Source organism: Epinephelus lanceolatus, chromosome 14 (genome assembly GCF_041903045.1).
Source record: "Epinephelus lanceolatus isolate andai-2023 chromosome 14, ASM4190304v1, whole genome shotgun sequence".
NCBI lineage: Eukaryota > Metazoa > Chordata > Actinopteri > Perciformes > Serranidae > Epinephelus > Epinephelus lanceolatus.
Window position 1 is genome coordinate 31,541,846 of NC_135747.1, and position 18,359 is coordinate 31,560,204.

The window sequence follows — 18,359 nt, forward strand, 5'->3', positions numbered from 1 at the left end:
ATAATGTTTATCTTATCTTATACTAGGATATGAGGTTCCTAACTGGTGCTTTATCTACAGTATGTCGATTTTCTGATGAAAATATTATTGCTAGTGACAGATATTTGATCAAAATATTGCTAGTAGCAAGCAAGAAAGCTGTCAATAGGAACTGGGGTAAAGAAAAACCACCAATGAGGGATCAATAGCTAACAATAGTGGAAGAATTCTTTTTAATGGAGAAACTGACACACATACTACTACAAGGAGCACAACACAGAAAACGGGGAACGACTCAAAAAGACAACACTGGACTGGAATTAAAATCAGTAGACACACTAATCCTTAAAGCTGTAAAAATGTGTATTTACCTCAGCAGTTTTTGTTTTGTTTGCTATTATTATTTTTAAATTATTTTATTATTTCTTAAGCTGTTGTAACCGACATGTCAATGTCACAAAAATGTTTTAAATAAAGATTTAAGGGGAAAAAAGAATCAGCATTTGTCTGAAGCTGTTTAGCTCATCGCAGAGGGGCTGCTAACTGCGGTGGCTGATGTGAAAATGTCTGGATATAGAGCCAGCTCTCAGTTTGTCTGTTCTGGACCACTGTAGAAACATAGCGGCGCAACATGGCGGACTCTGTGGACAAGGACCTGGACAAAGACAAGGACAAGTTTATGGGCAAAGCTCAATTTAAAATAACACAAACATGACAAAAGAAAAGATACTTATTATATTATATTCCATTTCTGCCAATATAACCCCCTAAATCCTTTGCACTGTACCTTTAAACATTAAGCAGTATCCACTTTGTTTTGACCCCTTGGTATAGATTCCATATCTCAATATTACCAGAGGCCACTTACTAATAATTTAAGCAGCAAAAAATTGTCAGAAATGTCAGAAAAAAATAAAAATATCAGTCATTTAGGAAATAGAAATGTTTTTTTAAAACCTCATTTTGTTGAAAATCACATTTTTAGTGACCTACTGAAGGAGTTCTTGACCCCTAGGTTGGGAACTACTGCATTATATACATGGTTTATGCCATGCAATGTCAAAGCAGGGCATTTCCTAAAGCAAAACTGAGAAATGTGCATCATAGACTTGACACTTCTCTATTTCTACTCAAGGTCTACCACCGGATACATCTGGCTCCACAACCTCCATCACCTAAACTAAGTTCAGCAGCACATTCACATTTGAATACACTCGCAGCCCAATGGTTGCCCTCTGAATGCTGACATTTGGAGCAAATCCCCTGCTGACTTAATCATGGCAAATATTGCGTGTCATTTGTGCACCACACTTGGACCTGGCTGATGTTAGTGGTAGTAATTCACCACTGCTGTGAGGGAGGACTCCCGGGGTGACGTGCCTTGTGCTCAAATCTCTCTTCTCTCTATCCCCGTATTCCTCCGCCCTTTTCTCTCTGTTGCAACCTTCAGCCTGTCTCTGTCTCTTCTGTCTCACAGAGCAGAAGGACACTAGCTGTAGTAGACAGAAGCCATCTGTGAGGCAAAGGATCCCATAAATGTCACAGTTTACCCACTGTAACTTTAATTTTAAGTCATTTTTATAATTTATTATCTTGTAAAATAAATTTTTATCATAATTGTCTGGGTAATCTCCCTCTCTAAATACCCTCCCCTCACCTCATCAGTATCATCCCACTACTTCTTCTCTGTTTACCTCTCCATGTGCTGGGAGTCCTCCAGAGCCCGCCCCTCTCCGCGCTGTAGCCAATCACATCGCTCGGCCTGTGAGAGGGAACTACTTCTACAGCCAATCGCTGCTTGCTCTGTTAGCGCGTCATCCAAGGAAACATGGCGGCGCACATTAGCAGAGCTGTGAAGCGACTTCTTCCTCAGTAAGTCACTTTAAGGTTTTCTGTATCTCCTTTTCATAAACGTGCTGTGTCTTCTTGTAGAAAAACTCACCGGACAAAATGTAACGGCGCTGAATTTGGTTGTTAAGTTTTCCTCCGTGTCACGGGGGCAGCAAATGTCACATGTTTTGTTGACTGTGGAGAAGTGCAGCAGTGTTTCTAACATCATTTATCGTTTGTTATCGCTGTTATGTGAGCCAGAGTGACGAGATATGGAGTTGTTTGTAGCTATTGTTTGCTGTGGGTGTAGAAAAGGTGGATATGTGCACAACGTCTGTGTCAGGAGGTAAACACTGCTGAGCTCCTGTGGCTCTGAATGAAGACAAGATGCTTCATGCTACTGATACCAAAACACACTGGGGTGCCAGTGTAAGAGTTTGGCTGTAGAAAGGTTACTTGTTAGCTTGTTAGGCTGCAGATGTGATGGTGTTACTGTTGCTCTGCTCTTCTGTAGTCTGATGTTGAGGCAGGGTTTTGTGTTTCCATCTTGCTATCTGTGCATTTCTTTATCATCAAGGACCATGATGGAAAATTTTATTTTGAGTCCATGTCAAGTTCAAGTGTCACATATTTCTAACTAATCTGGCAGTGTCAGTCTAAGGCAGCCTGCACTAAACAGGCCTTTCGTATGGAGGCCAAGTGATGTCAATTTACCATGACTTTAAAGGAATAGCTACATATTTTGAGAAATGCACAGGCCACACTGCCCGCGTGAGCAGCAAGTGTGCATCTCGAAACCTCCTCCTTTAACACTTAGAAATCAGGAGCCCCCCCTATTTTTTCAGCGGGACTCTTGCAGTCTTCAGCAGCAATAGACGAATGGAAATTGATAATCATATTGATATTATACCACCTTTCACTGCAGTTACAGTCAGTCACAGACATTAAATTTTTTTAACGCAACACTACTATGTTAATGTCAAAATAAAAGCCCTCTGACAATGTGTTTGTGACAGAATCCCTTAAATCGTGAACCCAAGGCTTTTTATTATTTTTTTTTATCATTTTGCTGAAAATGCAGTGGCTTGCACAGCTTCATAAATGAGTGGAAATACAGTAGGCAGCTCAGCAGCAGCAACACAGTCTGTGTGAACACTGCAAATGTGCAAGCTGTATCAGTTCAGCGAGGTAGCCGTCCTGCACTGCTCACGTAGGCAGTGTGGCCCGGGAGTCAGATGAGAAGAGCGATGGCACTGTCATGCCTGTGCGAGGTGGTTAGCCTAGCTTAGCATAAAGACTGGAAACAGGGAGAAATGGCCTGCCTGGGTCTCTCCAAAAAAAAAAAAAAAAAAAGTTGTACCACCATTTCAAAAGCTCACTAATGCCATACATTGTATCTAGTTTGTTTAATCATGCACAAACAGAAATGTAAAAGAGTCAGCTTGTGGTTGACTGTTACTTTTCATCCACCCATTACGTCTGTGCAGAGCATCTTCGGCTGTAGTGCCAGTTACCTGGCAACCTCAGAAGACTCCAGGAAGTCACTGCACATGGCTGTGTTTTTCTCTGACTACATGCAGCATCCAAAATTTCACTCTGACATGCTATTTAGAACTCTTACATCGGATTGTGTCAGTTTTTCCCAGTGAAGATATTCTAACCTACTCCTTGCGTCAAAAAACACTTGCCATGGCTCTGTTTTTGCGAAGCTTTCCCTACTTCCAAGTGATTTTCAGAGCAACAGCAAACAGTTCCTCAGACTCGATCACAGCTCGATAGGCTCCCTGAATGTTGTTGCTGCTTGTTGTATATCTGGACAATTCTTTCAGACACCATCAGTCAGAGTCCGTATGTCCGAAACCTCAGTATGAAACAAACTGTACCTTAATTGCATTCTATTTCCGGTGAAATATTACAGTCTGCAAACACTGGACAGCAACCAAGACAACTATAACGTCATCAACACTTCAATTTAAGTGTAGGTATAAGATTTCACTTTGCTGGGCTTAGTACAGTCTTAATTTTTTTTTGTTATGGCCATTAAAGCTGAGGTTAACACAGTTTACCAGTGGTTATGTATTTTTATCTTTACTTCCTTAGATTTAGGCAACAAAAGAATGTGGTTAGGTTGGAAAAAAAATGTCATGGTTTACTTACAATGAGTAGGTACATCATCTGGTTTCACACTGGACACAAACCATGGTCTGCCAGGTGAAGGTCCGGAGTTTGTTTGACCTATCCACCTGATATGTAATTTCACAGGCCTCAGTGAAACGGATTGATTCGCTCAAGAGGGAGCTGGTTGAGCAAAAACGTTGTGGTCACGTTGTTTCCTATTAGCAGTTTCTAATGTTTGGGTAGCTGCGGCCCTCAAATGAATGTTTTTATATTAATTGATTTGACAACACTTAATGCAATTATGATAATGACGGTTATTGGTATCGGTTATCTTTACATGTGTGACTTTGCACCAAAGCCAAGATTAAATTAATTTAACAATTGAGTCAAACACAGGCCAATTACATGGGTTGAATCTGTAATTTGAAGCAAAGGTCAGTGATGTACTTCATTCATAGAAAGCAGATTTGTCAGTGTGATCATTTGGTTCCACATAAATAAATATAAATAATAAAATCTGCATTTTTAATTTTATAACTACTTTGATCTTCCTTTGCTTTCCTTCATTGTAAATGATCAATCTCAATTATCTCAAAGTCATCACATTGATGCAAAAATTATATGTCTGAAGCCACACTAGCAGCACTGTGGGGCTGTACTTATGCACAGCAGTGCTTTTAGTCAAAAGCCAACTTTAGCATGCTAATATGTTCACAAAGACAATGCTAACATGCTAATGTGTAGTATAAGGATGTTCACCATATTATTTTAGCGTGCTAGCATGCTCACATTAGCAATTTAGCACAAAACAAGTAGCACAAAAAGTACAATTTGTGCTTATTAGTTTGTTCATAAACCAGTGTTTTGGACAAGTAGAAAACTGTGACCTGAAGGTGGCAGTAAATTAAAAGGGATCACCAAGGTTATTCATTCACGCAGCTAGTGTGGTTAAAAATTCCAATATTTCTGTAAAATATGGCACACATTGGCCTAGTACGGTTTAGTCAATACTTTGCCCACAAAATGATCATTTCATCCAAGTAAAACACATGCATTTTCAATAAATCCTTACTATTTAAAACAGATTTGAAGGTTGCGTTGGCATGAGGAGCATTTGAACTCAAATGCGTGCGTTTGCCAGGCACACTATTCAAAAGTGTTTTTAAATAGTTGTGTAGATGTGTTTGGGAAGTACTGAGCATACGACTGGATAAATGAGACTTGGATTAAACTGTATGAGAGTTTGTAAACCGATGTTTTGATATAATTTTGCTGTTGTTGAATGTGGCCACCTTCAACTCTAATTAATCAAGAATTGTCTCTGTTTTTGAAATCTCGTTTCACCGTGGAGACGTTTTCGAAAAAAGTTTTCTTTTTGAATTCAACATAACACGGGATGAATAACTGATACAAAATGATCATTTTGTAAGCAAAGTAAGGAATAGTTTTTATAAATCGTATGGCAAACTCTCTTAAGGTAGACATATTCATATTTAGGGTAGCAAGATAATGGATTTTTGCAAATATTTTGTCCGACTGCCGATGTAGATATCAACGCCAATTATGTACACATGTTTTTCCACCCAATTGTAGAGAACATAAGTCTCTCCTGTAGTGGAAATTATGTACATAATGTCTACTCTTATTGTGATGGCCCTGGTGACAGATGCAGACATAAAACACTTTCAAAATGTACACTTGGCAAAACAAGAAAACTACTTCTACTCAAGTAAAACATGCCGTACTTCTATTTATGTAACATTTTCAAAGAAAACTGTAAAATGTATTCCACTTTAACAGGCTTGGATGATGGTTTCTCTAAGACAGTCCTGACAAATTGCCACAACCAAGGCAAATTTGACCTATAAAGTTGCATAATTAAAGCGTCATCTTATTGGCCTGTCATATTGACAGAAATGTTCATTTCAGGCCGATGCCCATACGTCCTTTTAAAGCTGAATCTTCTGAATATTGTCAAATGGAGGATCCGGTGCTTTTTAATTTAGATATTAAAAATTAGGGAGTAAAAGTCAGGATGTTGTCTTCGCTGCTTGATTTTACCCATTAATTTAAAACCTGTCTGTTTTAAGTCCCCCACCTTTATGGAAGTGCAATACTAAATACCTGAACTACTCCTTCAGGAATACAAGCACTTACATACTTATTAGTCTTGTGTGGATTTCTGCAAGGTTACGTCATGAGACTCGGTGACAGATGGTCAGCAGTCAAAGTTGCCTGGTGTTCCTCTACCTTTTCGTAAATTGTCACGCAAGTCTCATAGGAGGTCTAATGAGAAACTTCAGACACTTTGAATGTCAGTTAGAAAGAACTTAAGTGAGTTTAATATTCTAGTAATGTGTCTGTATTGGTCAACCACATTGTGACATGTGGCTCTAATTCAAGGCGCATGAATTTCCAGAGGCACAAAGCTGATGATCCTGCCAAATTAGAGTGTGAAGTCACTGTCACGCCAGTCTGTTGTTAGTGTGTGTGTGTGTGTGTGTGTGTCTGTGTATGTGTCTTTGTTTGTTTGTGCTTGTGGTGATAGCCTGGAAACATGAGAAATAAAATGTTTTCTCTTTGTCAGTGATCCCCTTTTTAACTTAGCATCTCACATTTTTCTTGCGGTATTTTAATCATCTTATAAAGCCTCTTTCTGGTTATTTTTACGATATGTTAACATGTGCAGACTTGCGTACAGCATGAGCGGATAAAAAGTCTACCTTCTTAATGGGATTCATATTAAATTTTGGCTGATGTTTTCTGGGAAGCAGTACTTACATGGTTAAATGCAGCCCTCTCAGATGGCTGGAAGTAGGGGAGGAATGTGTGTGCTTGTTTTATGGACAGCCTAGAGCCCTCGCCCTGGCATTGGCGGCAGACTGCTCTTTGTCACAAACACCCTCGTGTCAAAGATGCAACAGCATCCTGGAGGAAGCATTGACTGCCGCTATGAAGTCGACAAGTGATGAAAGTAGCCTAGAGGTTGTCAATTAAGAGAGCCAAGGCCTGGACCTTATAAGTTAATGGGCAGTTTCCCCTTTCAGGGCCTGCTAGGGCTTTATAGCACAGCTTATAAAAACCCCAAGTGTAATGCACCCCTATAACGTTTTCAATTAAGAGAAAGGGCATAAAGCAGCGCAGACACTTGGCAGTCATGCTAGAATGTTTATAAAGTGGCATTTGGCATAAATTGGGAGGGGAATTTTCAATTGCCCCAGTTGTTTTAAAGCAGCAGCTACTGTGCAGAATTTTATTTTGATGGCACTTCATGCTGACTGGAAGCATTACAGACTTCCCGGTGTCTTCCCATTACCAGTTCTTTTCAGCTTGGTCATATGGACGCACAGCCTGAAGTTTAAAAGCTATGGCTTCTCAGTTGTAAAAGAGATTAGAAATTAGAGCAAATTTGATATATCCTTGTAATGTTACACACTCTTTATATTAGTGTGCAAAGTGTCATTAGAAATGCAAAAGTCATTTCAAAGTAAATTGGCATTAACTGTGCAATCATACAGGAGGAATTCACATAGAATACAATTAAAGAAAATGGAATAAAATGGCAGATTATTACACTTGTGCACCCCTTTCATTTTAAATGCTCAAAGAAAATCCCTTCAATCATCTGGTGTTGTCTGCGGTCGAGCTAGCCTTGGCTTCCGGTAGATAAATAAATGAGTGTTGAATAAACACCAATGTGTTGACACCTCATTTCCCCATTGATTGGTGGTGGAAGCCGAGCTTGAGGTGTGTGGCCATAATCCAATCAAGCAAGAAAACAACCACGGGGACTGTGTAACCAAATGCTTCAGGGAGGCAGGGCGAGCAGGTTGGCCAAGTAACTTTAAACCATGTGTGTCTTTCTTGAACTATTTAATGGTTGATCTAATCTTTTTTAACCTGACACATACTTTGCCATTGCGTCACGGTGCCAAAGTTTGCCTGAAATCTTTTTTCTTTGTTTTGAGACACTATCTTGCTCTTTCCTCTATATTATGTTGGAGACATTCACTGTCAGGCAGGAGACTATTTGTTTTGTCAAGCTGAATTAAACGACACTAGCAAAATACATGATGGGGTTCAAGTAAACAAAATCTACACCACGACATCACTGCCTGTGGTTGCATTCACCAGCGGCTTTTTTTTTCTCCACTTTGCTTTTTTTTTTTTTTTTTTTTTTTTTTTTGAGCCAGTGAATCAATAAATCGCTCTATTACCTGTTGTTGACCCAGCTAGTCTTGCCTTTGAAATCTGTTACAGAGCATTAAGTTAACACATGTTGCTGTGTGAAAACAAAGCTCTGGCGACCGGCGTGGCAGCCAGCTGAATAAACGTGGTTTTGAGGGAGCCGTGTGGGATGGCAGAGAAGAGAGGCCTACACTTGTCCCAGCGCTCACCAAGGTGGATCCATGCGGCCAACAGATGGATATGTTACCCTGTATCCCCACAGAAGGAAGAAAAAAAACCCCAACCAAAACAAGTGTCTGTGCTTCAGCACTGAAGCCTTTGATCAACAGCACATCTTTGGCTTCAGAGTAGGACTTCTTCAGACCCCAGAGCGCACATGGAATCGCATCTGTATAAACACAACCAGCGAGGAATGTGTGAACAATGCAACAAAAGAATTTTGTTCGAGAAACGTGGGGAGGACTTGGCTAACGAGTGGTTTGTGTGGTTTAGAGTTTGAGCGTGGTGGTCGGATTGAATGGGAAGCTGGGGAAATATTCTCTGTTTTTAATGATAACACGAGTGGGAAACTGGTGTTTTTGCTTTTTACAGATGTGAGCCAATACAAGTGGTGTGATGAAATGATCCTTTTTAAGACCAGTGTAGGGTGTCAAAAATGACACAGCAATGTGCAGGCAACTATAGATATTTTTATTATAGTCTTAATGAGATTGCATTTTATGTAATGGCTTTCTGTTTTTAAACAAATTGACAAAAAAAAAAAAAAAATCGAAATAGAAAAGGCTGTAATTGGTATTCACTTAAGGGACAAATATCTTTGCAGCAGTGACAGGTATTTATTTGCTCCACCTTCGATCGGCTTCAGTCGTTAGCGATGGAAATACAACGCCTTGGTGGATGCGCCAATTTTAGGTCCTTTGCCGGCACGATGCAATGATAGGCGCCACAAACTACTGTCCGTCTCCAATCAAGCAGCGCTTAAATGTTGTCCCAAATTAGCCCGCACTGATATCGAGAGACTGAATAAGTAAAAGAAATACAAAAGAATTAACCACCGTAACATTTTCATGGGCCATATGCTGTTTTCTACTGTTTACTAACCTGTTTTCCGGCCAGTCCGTGATGTCGAATATGACACACCAGAAGAAAAACTGCCTTCTCGTCTACTGCAGAGACATGTCTACGACTCTAGTCTACAATCAATGGGAAAAGCAGTCTTTGGCCTATTTTTGACCAGGGTTTGGGAATCATAGAGGATCCACGGTATGATATTATCACGATACTTAAGTCACGATACAATATTATTGCGATACAGTATATTGCAATATATTACCTTTTTTCAACCCCCCCAAAAAAAACTCTGTCAACATCTGTTCTACCTAATAAGATAAAGTTTTCAGTCTGTTCATCTCACCTCAGCAATTATTTGCAGCGGTAAAATTTAAACAGTGGACTGAAAAAGCAATTGATTATATTAGTTAGTTAGTAGTTAGTAGCAGTTTATTTCGAACATGTAAGTAGCAAATAAACAAAATAATCATACACTGGTAGACAGACATAAAACACACTAAATAAAGCATGTAAACTGAAAACAAAATTATTTGATTTCCGTGTCCAAAAAGGAGTGGGAGGAAATACAAACTTATTTAATCCCACCCCATCTCCATAAATTAATAATAGTCAATTATGTATCAGTTAACCATCAGTGTAAAGCTGTACAATAATTAATTTTCCTAGACCTATTCTAATATATTAAATTAATTACCAATAATATTTCTTACAGCAAGATATGAAATGAAAATATTTAGAAAATAAAGATTCTTATAAACATATGTTATTGAAAAAAAACCTCATGGGGTGTCGGTAGCGTAGTGGATAGCGCTGCCACCCCACGTACAGAGGCATTGCCTCGCTGCAGCGGCCGCGGGTTCAAATCCGGCTCGCGGCCCTTTGCTGCATGTCAGTCCCCACTCTCTCTCTCTGTCTCCCCATTTCACACTCTGTCCTGTCCTTAAAGGCAAAAAGCCCACTAAAAAATAATCTTAAAAAAAAAAAACCCTCATCTTTATAACCTTATCCAATCCATTAATCATGTACCCTCATTCTATTATTCTAGTAGGCTACCTAAAGTTTAATTTGTATTTGTAACATTGATAATTTATATCATAAAAAATCTATACTTGCGTGACGATACGATATTGCCACAAAAATATTGCGATACTATGCTGTATTTTTTCTACCCACCCCTATGTTCAGTGGGCTTTCCCACTTTTACAAAAAACGTGCATACGCATGCTGATATTGGTGGAAAATGGGTTTTATTGTGGATGTAGGATTCTGCAGTGCAGTTGTCCAAGCCGCAAATCTGTTTACATGTTATGATCATAATCTATTTGGTCAGTAAATAGCCATCAAATATTTTTTGATATCATACGCAGACCTCCATAGAGAGACCACCCAATTTCCTCCTGATTGTCACTACAATTCGTAGCCTGTGTAGATGTATTTATTGAACTGTATTAAAGCATTTACTGTAGGCATGACTAACAATTTCTAATAAAGAGTGTGTTGGAGCTGGTACAGTTTAGCCCATGTAGCATTAATTGGGTAGCCATCAGAGTTGTGTGTGGGCAGGATATTACTTCCAGATTTGGAGTCAGCGTCACTGTCAAAAGGCCAAAGGCATTCGTTTGGCTATTAAATAGATACAGATTTGGGTTCAATTTACACCTCAGAAACGTATAGGTGTACTTTTGCATCACTGACGTTAGAATGCTGTCATTAGTTTTAAGGTGAAGCCATGTCTTGTCCTTTCCACTCTCCCTCTGTCACAATGGTGTTTTGGTCTTCTCACGGCACCGAGGTTGGCTCATTGCCATGGTGATGGTCGGCTAGTTCCAGGGCGATGAGGTGTAATTTACCCAGCATTTCCTGTCTGATACACAGCACCCTAATGAGTAAGAGGCCTGCTTTTATAGCAGAGTGTTTGTTAACCAGGCACAGCAGGGTTGATGTGTGTGTGTGTGTGTGTGTGTGTGTGTGTGTGTGTGTGTGTGTGTGTGTGTGTGTGTGTGTGTGGTTCTCTGGGCCATTCTGCCTTGTTTGTTTAAGCGTACGTACACCTATAGGTGGGACTATCTGCAATAATACACGGGTCCATGCTGTGGCCACATGGCTGCAGTTCTTGGTCTGACCCCTCGGTGTCAGTATTGACAGCGTGCTTTGTGAAGAGGACTCTGAGATCAGCTGCCTGATGTTTGTTGTAGTACCAAGTGAAGTTTCATCTCATGAATTTCTCTCATTAAATCACTTCACAGTGTCACTGAGTGACTGTCGAGGAATCTTCATGTGGAATATCAACAACTGTGTCTGCATAATACAGTTGTGCTGCCCTCTTTTCCTCTTTTGAGAGACATCTCAGTACTATAAGGGCCACGGTGTGCCTTTAAATGCCGTGTTATTGTTACAGTAAACTAAAATGAACCTAATATTAACAAAGTGCATTATAGAGGATAAAAACATCTTTACTTTAATTACATTTAAAGGGGAGCTATGGCCATTTCAAAATTCATTAATATGCATATTCCTATGGTCTAAGACAGTCCAAAAATATGAATAAATATAAAGAACTCTAGTTTTTGGATTTGAGAGAGTGCTAAAAGTCAAATTTATGTGATAAAGTTTGGAGCTGCTCCATAGACAGTGAATTGGGAAAGATGTTACAGATAACCCTTAGAGCACCCAGGGGGAATGTGAGTATAGACCGAATCGCAATATTTGTTTACAGTGACTTTCTGGTAGACGATCCCTCTGTTATGTCCATAAAATCAAATGGCACTGTGCCAACGCTGCCTCACTTGGTTAGTTTTTAGCCACCTAATAAAAGGCACACCTACAAAAATCACCATCAGTTCATGTGTACACTATATTTAGAGTATTGTCACCATTTTACCTTGCTTTACAGACCTTTCTGACAGGGAGCTGACGTTATCTCAAAGCCACCAAACTCCACTGACAAAATACAGTTTATACGAAAAATTATAATGAAACATGCTATACTCCCATACTTATGTCATACAAGTCGTCAATTTGTCATCATTTCTCCCTTTTTAAATTTTTTTCTCTTTCTTGTCTGTTAGATTTCCTTTGACTGGTCTGGCTTTCTCTGTTTGTTCTCGGGTTGATGTGTGGTTGGGGTTGCCTTTTCATACTTAATGGTTCCGTGTTTGTTTATTAATACTCTGTACTTCTTTATTGAATTACCAATAAAAATACCTTGTTTAACAGATAAAACAGTTTTTACTTTGCAGGATCACAGGTAAAGTGGTGAAAATATTACAAATAGAGTGTACAGGTAAACTAATATTGATTTGTTTTTCTAGTCCAAAAAATGTTTTACTGTGACCGTGTCCACTTGAGTACATTGCTTAGCTTTCATGCAGGTACATTTCATTTCTCAAAGGCGCTTGTAAAGAAACGCAATACATGAAATAAGCACAGCAGGAACGTCAGATAGGTGAGACCACTGTGTTTAACTGTATATTTTTAAATGTTACAGTTACCGCATAAATAATAAAGTTTCCTGATTTCACGTATCTGCAGTTCAGATCCGTTGCCAATTGTTTACCCGAAAGTGACTGTTGTTGTTGTTAGCGTGACCACACAGTGATTCGGTCCATACGGGGGTACATTTTCTGCTTCAGAGCTGAGAACAGTACGGTAGAATAAATCTCATTTAGGTATATAAAAGCAAGCAAAAGCCTACAAAATTATGCTCCCAAATCATTAGCCCTTTTTTAGATAGGAATTGTGCAAATTTGCAGGAAAGCCCAATCAGTCTTCTTCCAGCATTGGCAGCATAAAAACAAAATCGGGGAGTGTGGTAAAATGCCGCCTACCTACTTTTGTTTATACAGAATGCACCTTTTTCGGGGCACTGGGGGGCGTGAGCAAGTAACAAAACGTGTAGCTCAGCGTGTGACGTAAACAGTGACGTGGGAGTGAAGCCGCGGCTGGTCAGTCCTTTGGCAGTTCTCTCGTAAGTCGGCCCGTTCTTCACCGTTCCCGTTATCTGACAGTTAATGGCCTCTTCGTTTGCGAGGGCAAGGAGGGTGCGCAATTTCCTTGTCTCCCCAGTTGCTCATCTTTACAGTGTCTGTCAGGTTTGCGTTTTCCTCTTGCTACTAGCTGCTCGCTAATTCCTGCTATCAGCTGTTTCCTGTTTATCCACCGCCAGTGGCTCGCACGTGCGGCGTCATCAACAGCTCCTCCCGTTGCGGAAGGGCGCCTCGCTCTGTTTAAACTAAAAGGGTTCCAACTTCCACCAATATGACTATGAGGAGGAAAATTGCACACCTCAGATCAACTCGCCAATCCGGCTCTGTGTGTCTGAATGCTCGCAGCTTGCCGGCAAAACGGCCCAACATTCGCGGAAAATCTGCCAGTGTAAAAGGAGCTATCGTATATGGAGGCACTCTGGATTTTGACATCACAAGTTTGAGACATGCCTCTCTGATTCCTGGCTTTGAGAGAGAGTAGCTCATGTTCTTGAGTATTGATTGAACTGTCCTAGGCCATGGAAATAACATATTGGAATTCCTGATTTAGGTGGTATCCCCCTTTTAATGCTTAAAGATTAGGCAAATAATTGATAAGTTGTTTGACAGAAGATACGATAGGATACAATGTGGTGCGATATGATACAATACAATACACTTTATTGGACTCAGGAGCTGCACAAGTATTGCTGCCTTACATGATAGAAGAAATGAATTACACACCATAAAAACACATACTACACTTAACAGTATTGCACATCAGCCACTCATGTACAGCACACAACAGAGCACCATAAGCAAAACACACCACAACCCCTACACATCAAGCGACCAAGATCAGAAGGCGACAATTCTGATAACCAGATGGCTTGGATCTACTCTTTTATTAGGTAAATCACCAAATAGTTACTGTTAACAGCTGCACAGATGTTGCATTGTCCACTTCCTATCACTGATATGTTTTTTCGACTGCTGAGTAAACACTTGTTAGACATCGCACGGGCAGATTTAATGATCAAATGCTGAATAACTATTCATCAGCTGCAGCTCTGCTGGCCTGAGCTCAACTCAATAGATTCATAACGTTAAATTTGCTTTTGTAATTATATAATTACTACTCTCATAAAGAGGGTTTTGATTTGATGGGCTCTTGTGTTACAACAGTTTTGACATTCCTGGATCAGATTAATGGACAAGTGTTGCAGTATTTCATATTTGGTCCATTGACCCTAAAGTGAAAGCACTGTGATACTCCTATAGTTTTAGAAGGTAATTGATCTTGTTCTTGCCATTTTAGTTCTGCACTGGCTCCACCATTTTTCGCAGCTTCTGTACAGTAAGAAGACTCCTCTCATTGATCAGTGGATATTGAACCGCTATATGATCATTAACACATAAAGCCCTCCACTGAAAATGTTACAGGACAACTCTGATGTGACTGTCTGAGTCTGTATAAAATCCTGCGTCTGATTTATTCGAGCGTGCCGAGAAGAGTTGGCTGCTTCCTTTTGGTATTTTGCCGTTTTTGGAGCTGGCTTATAACTTCTCATCACATCACTGGCACAAGTTGCAGACAGGCAGCCTCCTGTTAGCACTACACTTCATTAGAACCAGGTTTCAGTGGTACCACACACATTCAAACAGCGGGGCCATCTCCCGAGCATCAAAGGAGGTTTTATACAAAGGGTTGTCTCTGTGTCTGTCTTCCCATCAGTGTCTGCTAATGATGCATGCTGCACACGTTTTTAACATTGACACCCCCCCCCCCCCCCCCCCCCCCCCCCTCCTCCCTATCACTCATTTACACACTCAGTCTTTGCTTCCATTTCTCTCTCCCTCTCCCTCTCCTCTCTCGTCTCTCCCTCTGCCATTCGTGGTGTTTGTTTGGCTGCTGGGTTTTGTTTGTTTATTGTTTCCAGATGGCAGACGCAGACTTCATTTGTGTGGCTTTCAAGTTTCCAGAGAGCTTTTTACTGCCTTGGCTCAAGCGCTTATCCTGTTTCCTCTAGCCGGGCTTTATGATGGGCCCTTTTATACGTAGCAACTGGAAACAACTGTCACTACCAGTCTGCGTCGGGGAGAGCAGAAGAAAGCCCAGAGAAAAGTGTCTCTTTCTCCGCACACTATCCATCTGAACATCTTCATTAGCGACAGAGCAGTCCATCCACAGATGAGGACAATGTTTCTTTTCCCCGAGGGTGAACTCTACTGGCTTCGTGGAATAAGAGAATACCCTCGACTGTGTTCATCACTCCAAACTTCAACTGCATCAGCAGTGGTCCCACAGAGCAATAGGATGTGCAAAACTAATTCTTTGTTGACATGACGGTTAGGCAGCGTGCTCACAGTAGTGATGAAGCCTGTGGTTTTTTTTTTTGGTTTTTTTTTTCAGGACCTCACTGAGTCTAGTCTGGGCATCATTAAGCGCTGTGACATCACTTATTTACAGGAACACAGGAGGTCGACTTGCCCAGTAAATGTGGGGGAGGACCAGTGCATGTCTTTACTCATCGGATGCGGTTTTAAGACGGCGCAGTAATCAAAGCTCTCAGCTATATAAAACCCTCCCCTTCTCTTTAAGGAGGCCTTTTCTCCTGGCTGCTGCTGAATGAGTGATTACCCTGGCATTCCGACCTGCCTAATCCCATTTCTAGCAGTGATTTAACACAGAGGAGCAGTGGCCAAGGCACTGCATTCACTGACCTACCCCAAAAAACTAGTCAGTGAAAGGAAATGCCAACTATTTGGCTTCATCTTTCGTTGACAAACAAGCTGACGGTGCAGATACAATTCCTCATGTAAATGGTGAGGGTACCAGGAAGCCAGCTGTGTCACCGTCCCATTCGTCATGCATTAAAAGTCATACAGTAGCAAGTGTTTGACGTGACGTCAGCTCTAATCACAGGATAATTACGTGCTCGTTTAGGACCTGTCAAGTAGTGTCGTATATGTTGAAAACAGCGACACAGTCATCACACTAACCCGCTCGTGACCCTGCACAAGGGGATCCGAGCCGAAGTGTGAGGGGATCCGACTTTAATGTTCACGTAATCAGTGGTGTTTGTGTTTTACCACCACTGAGCGCCTGGCTGGCCGGCTAATCTCATCAGGGTTTGGGCTCTGGTGCCGGGGTGAGGGAGAGGACAGCCTTGCATGACCCATATCTCCGTGCCAGGACGGCTACAACACTCGGGCTCGACTGTGCAGTTCCATCAGTTTACTATGAGGCCCTTTGCCAGGGTGTTTACTACTGGACTGTCTGGCACAACAAGATAATGCCTGTACTAATGCCCTCTAAGGACACAGCCACTCTCACTAAGGAGGGTCTGCTCTTTTTCATCACGCCAGACTCTGTGCAACTACATAATAACATCACGGAGCACTAATGATGTAGTGATACACTAGGTTTACGTAACAGGTTCATAGTTTTAATAGGTAGTAATGTTCTGTCTGTGTATAGGAATGGACAAGATAAATACTGTGTAAAGAAAATGGAACGAGTGAGATAGGAGAAGAAGGAATTCTGGTCACTCTTATGTTTCATTCAGAAGATACTGCTGCTTGGTTTCTTATTGTTACTTAGAACTCTTCTCCTCGGCCTTCGTCAGTCTATAAAACCTGCCTGATTTCTTTTCTGTGCAGCCAATTGCACAACAGCTTTATACCATCATTCTTGTGTTTCACTGTTTTTCACTGTGTTGAGTTAAAGGTATGACTATAACAGAATCTGCATACCCTTTAAATGATCCAGCTCAGTGCAACACTGTTCCTAACTATGGTTTGAATGATTATAGAGTTTGATCAGCATCTGAAGATGTGAACATTTTAAGCCTCTCAAAGAAAGGACTGATTGCGTGAAAGTTGTACAAGTGCACCTGATATACTGGTGTAAAGTAATGTCTCCTCTACCCTTGAAGTTAGTGAGCAGTTGTCCAGTAATCATGCAACATGATTTTAGCCCTAGGACAAAAGTTTTTCAACTGTTTGATCTGTGATCGTTGTGACAAATATAAAGTAATAGTCACTATGATTGCTTTCCAGAGTTGTCTTGTCTGTGAGTATTATAATTAACCTTTATGCATTGTTTTGGTGTCTGACAAGCTTCCAGACTCATGGATCTGTTACTGAAACTGGACTTCCTGGAACATATTTTCAATTCAATAGAATTTTATTTATCCTGAAGGAAATTCTTTTAATGATCCACAACCAGACAACCAATGGGTTCCCCAGGTCAGGGTCATTCACTGGGCCCAGTTTTTTAACAATAGATTATTAAATATCTGGTAGAATATACAAATATGCAAGATAGAAGTGTTTTCTAGGAGCAAAAGCAAAAATCAGTGCCTAATAGAGTAACAATAGAAGTATGATAAGTACAGGAGTTACTAAAATGGTGGAAAAAACAGACTGCGTCTGCTAATCAATGTTATATTGAAGGTGATATAACAATGAGAAGTAGTTTGCATTTGACTGAGAATGATATTGCACTACATTGAGAAGTGATCATAATATGGAGGAATTATATAAATACGAACACCAGCAGTGGGATGAGATGCTGAGCGTAGATTCTGTGCTGTGTTCTGAATGTTTGGCGTGTTTTTCTTGGTTGGGTAAAAAAAAAGTACCGAACAACAATGGAAAAGAAATGGAAATATATTAATATAAGTTTCCTTGCCCACAAAGTTTCATGAGCCTGCACAGAATCGTACTTTGCTTTTGAGGTGGATCATCGGGGATTAATAATAAAATTTAGATTACATTTTATTAATTTTTATTTTAGCAAAGTAATGTATGTTTAAGTACATGGGATTTAATTATTGATTTATTTTTTACCATGGCATTAGATTGGGTATTTAGAATTATTGAATTTAACTCCTGTTGTTATTGGCTACTAAATTTCTGGTATCCTGAAATACTTAATAGATACCTGCACTATACTGAGAACTAATGGAAGGTTGTTCAGTTTGGTATCATAAATTCATCACAGTACCCTTACCATGACAACAAATCTGTGAAGTCACCTGTTACCTTGTCATGATAGTGAGGCAGCAGGGGCACCACAAATGAACAAAGAAAAAGGCCTCATGGGGGGTGGTGAAATTAATTCAAACAAATATGGTTTTATATTATGTGATTTTTATATATATATATATATATATATATATATATATATATATATATATATAT

The 18,359-nt window shown here is 40.2% G+C and overlaps 1 protein-coding gene across 1 annotated transcript in view; it reads left to right on the forward strand.

The window, feature by feature from the left end:
* Positions 1 to 1,771: 1,771 nt before the first annotated feature.
* The window catches only part of clybl (citrate lyase beta like), a 93,374-nt gene continuing 76,786 nt past the window's right edge, over positions 1,772 to 18,359 (forward strand). The window contains exon 1 of the mRNA XM_033618092.2: positions 1,772 to 1,851. Within this exon, the coding sequence (XP_033473983.2) occupies positions 1,808 to 1,851 (44 nt within the window). The 5' untranslated portion in view covers positions 1,772 to 1,807. The remainder of the gene's footprint in view (positions 1,852 to 18,359) is intronic.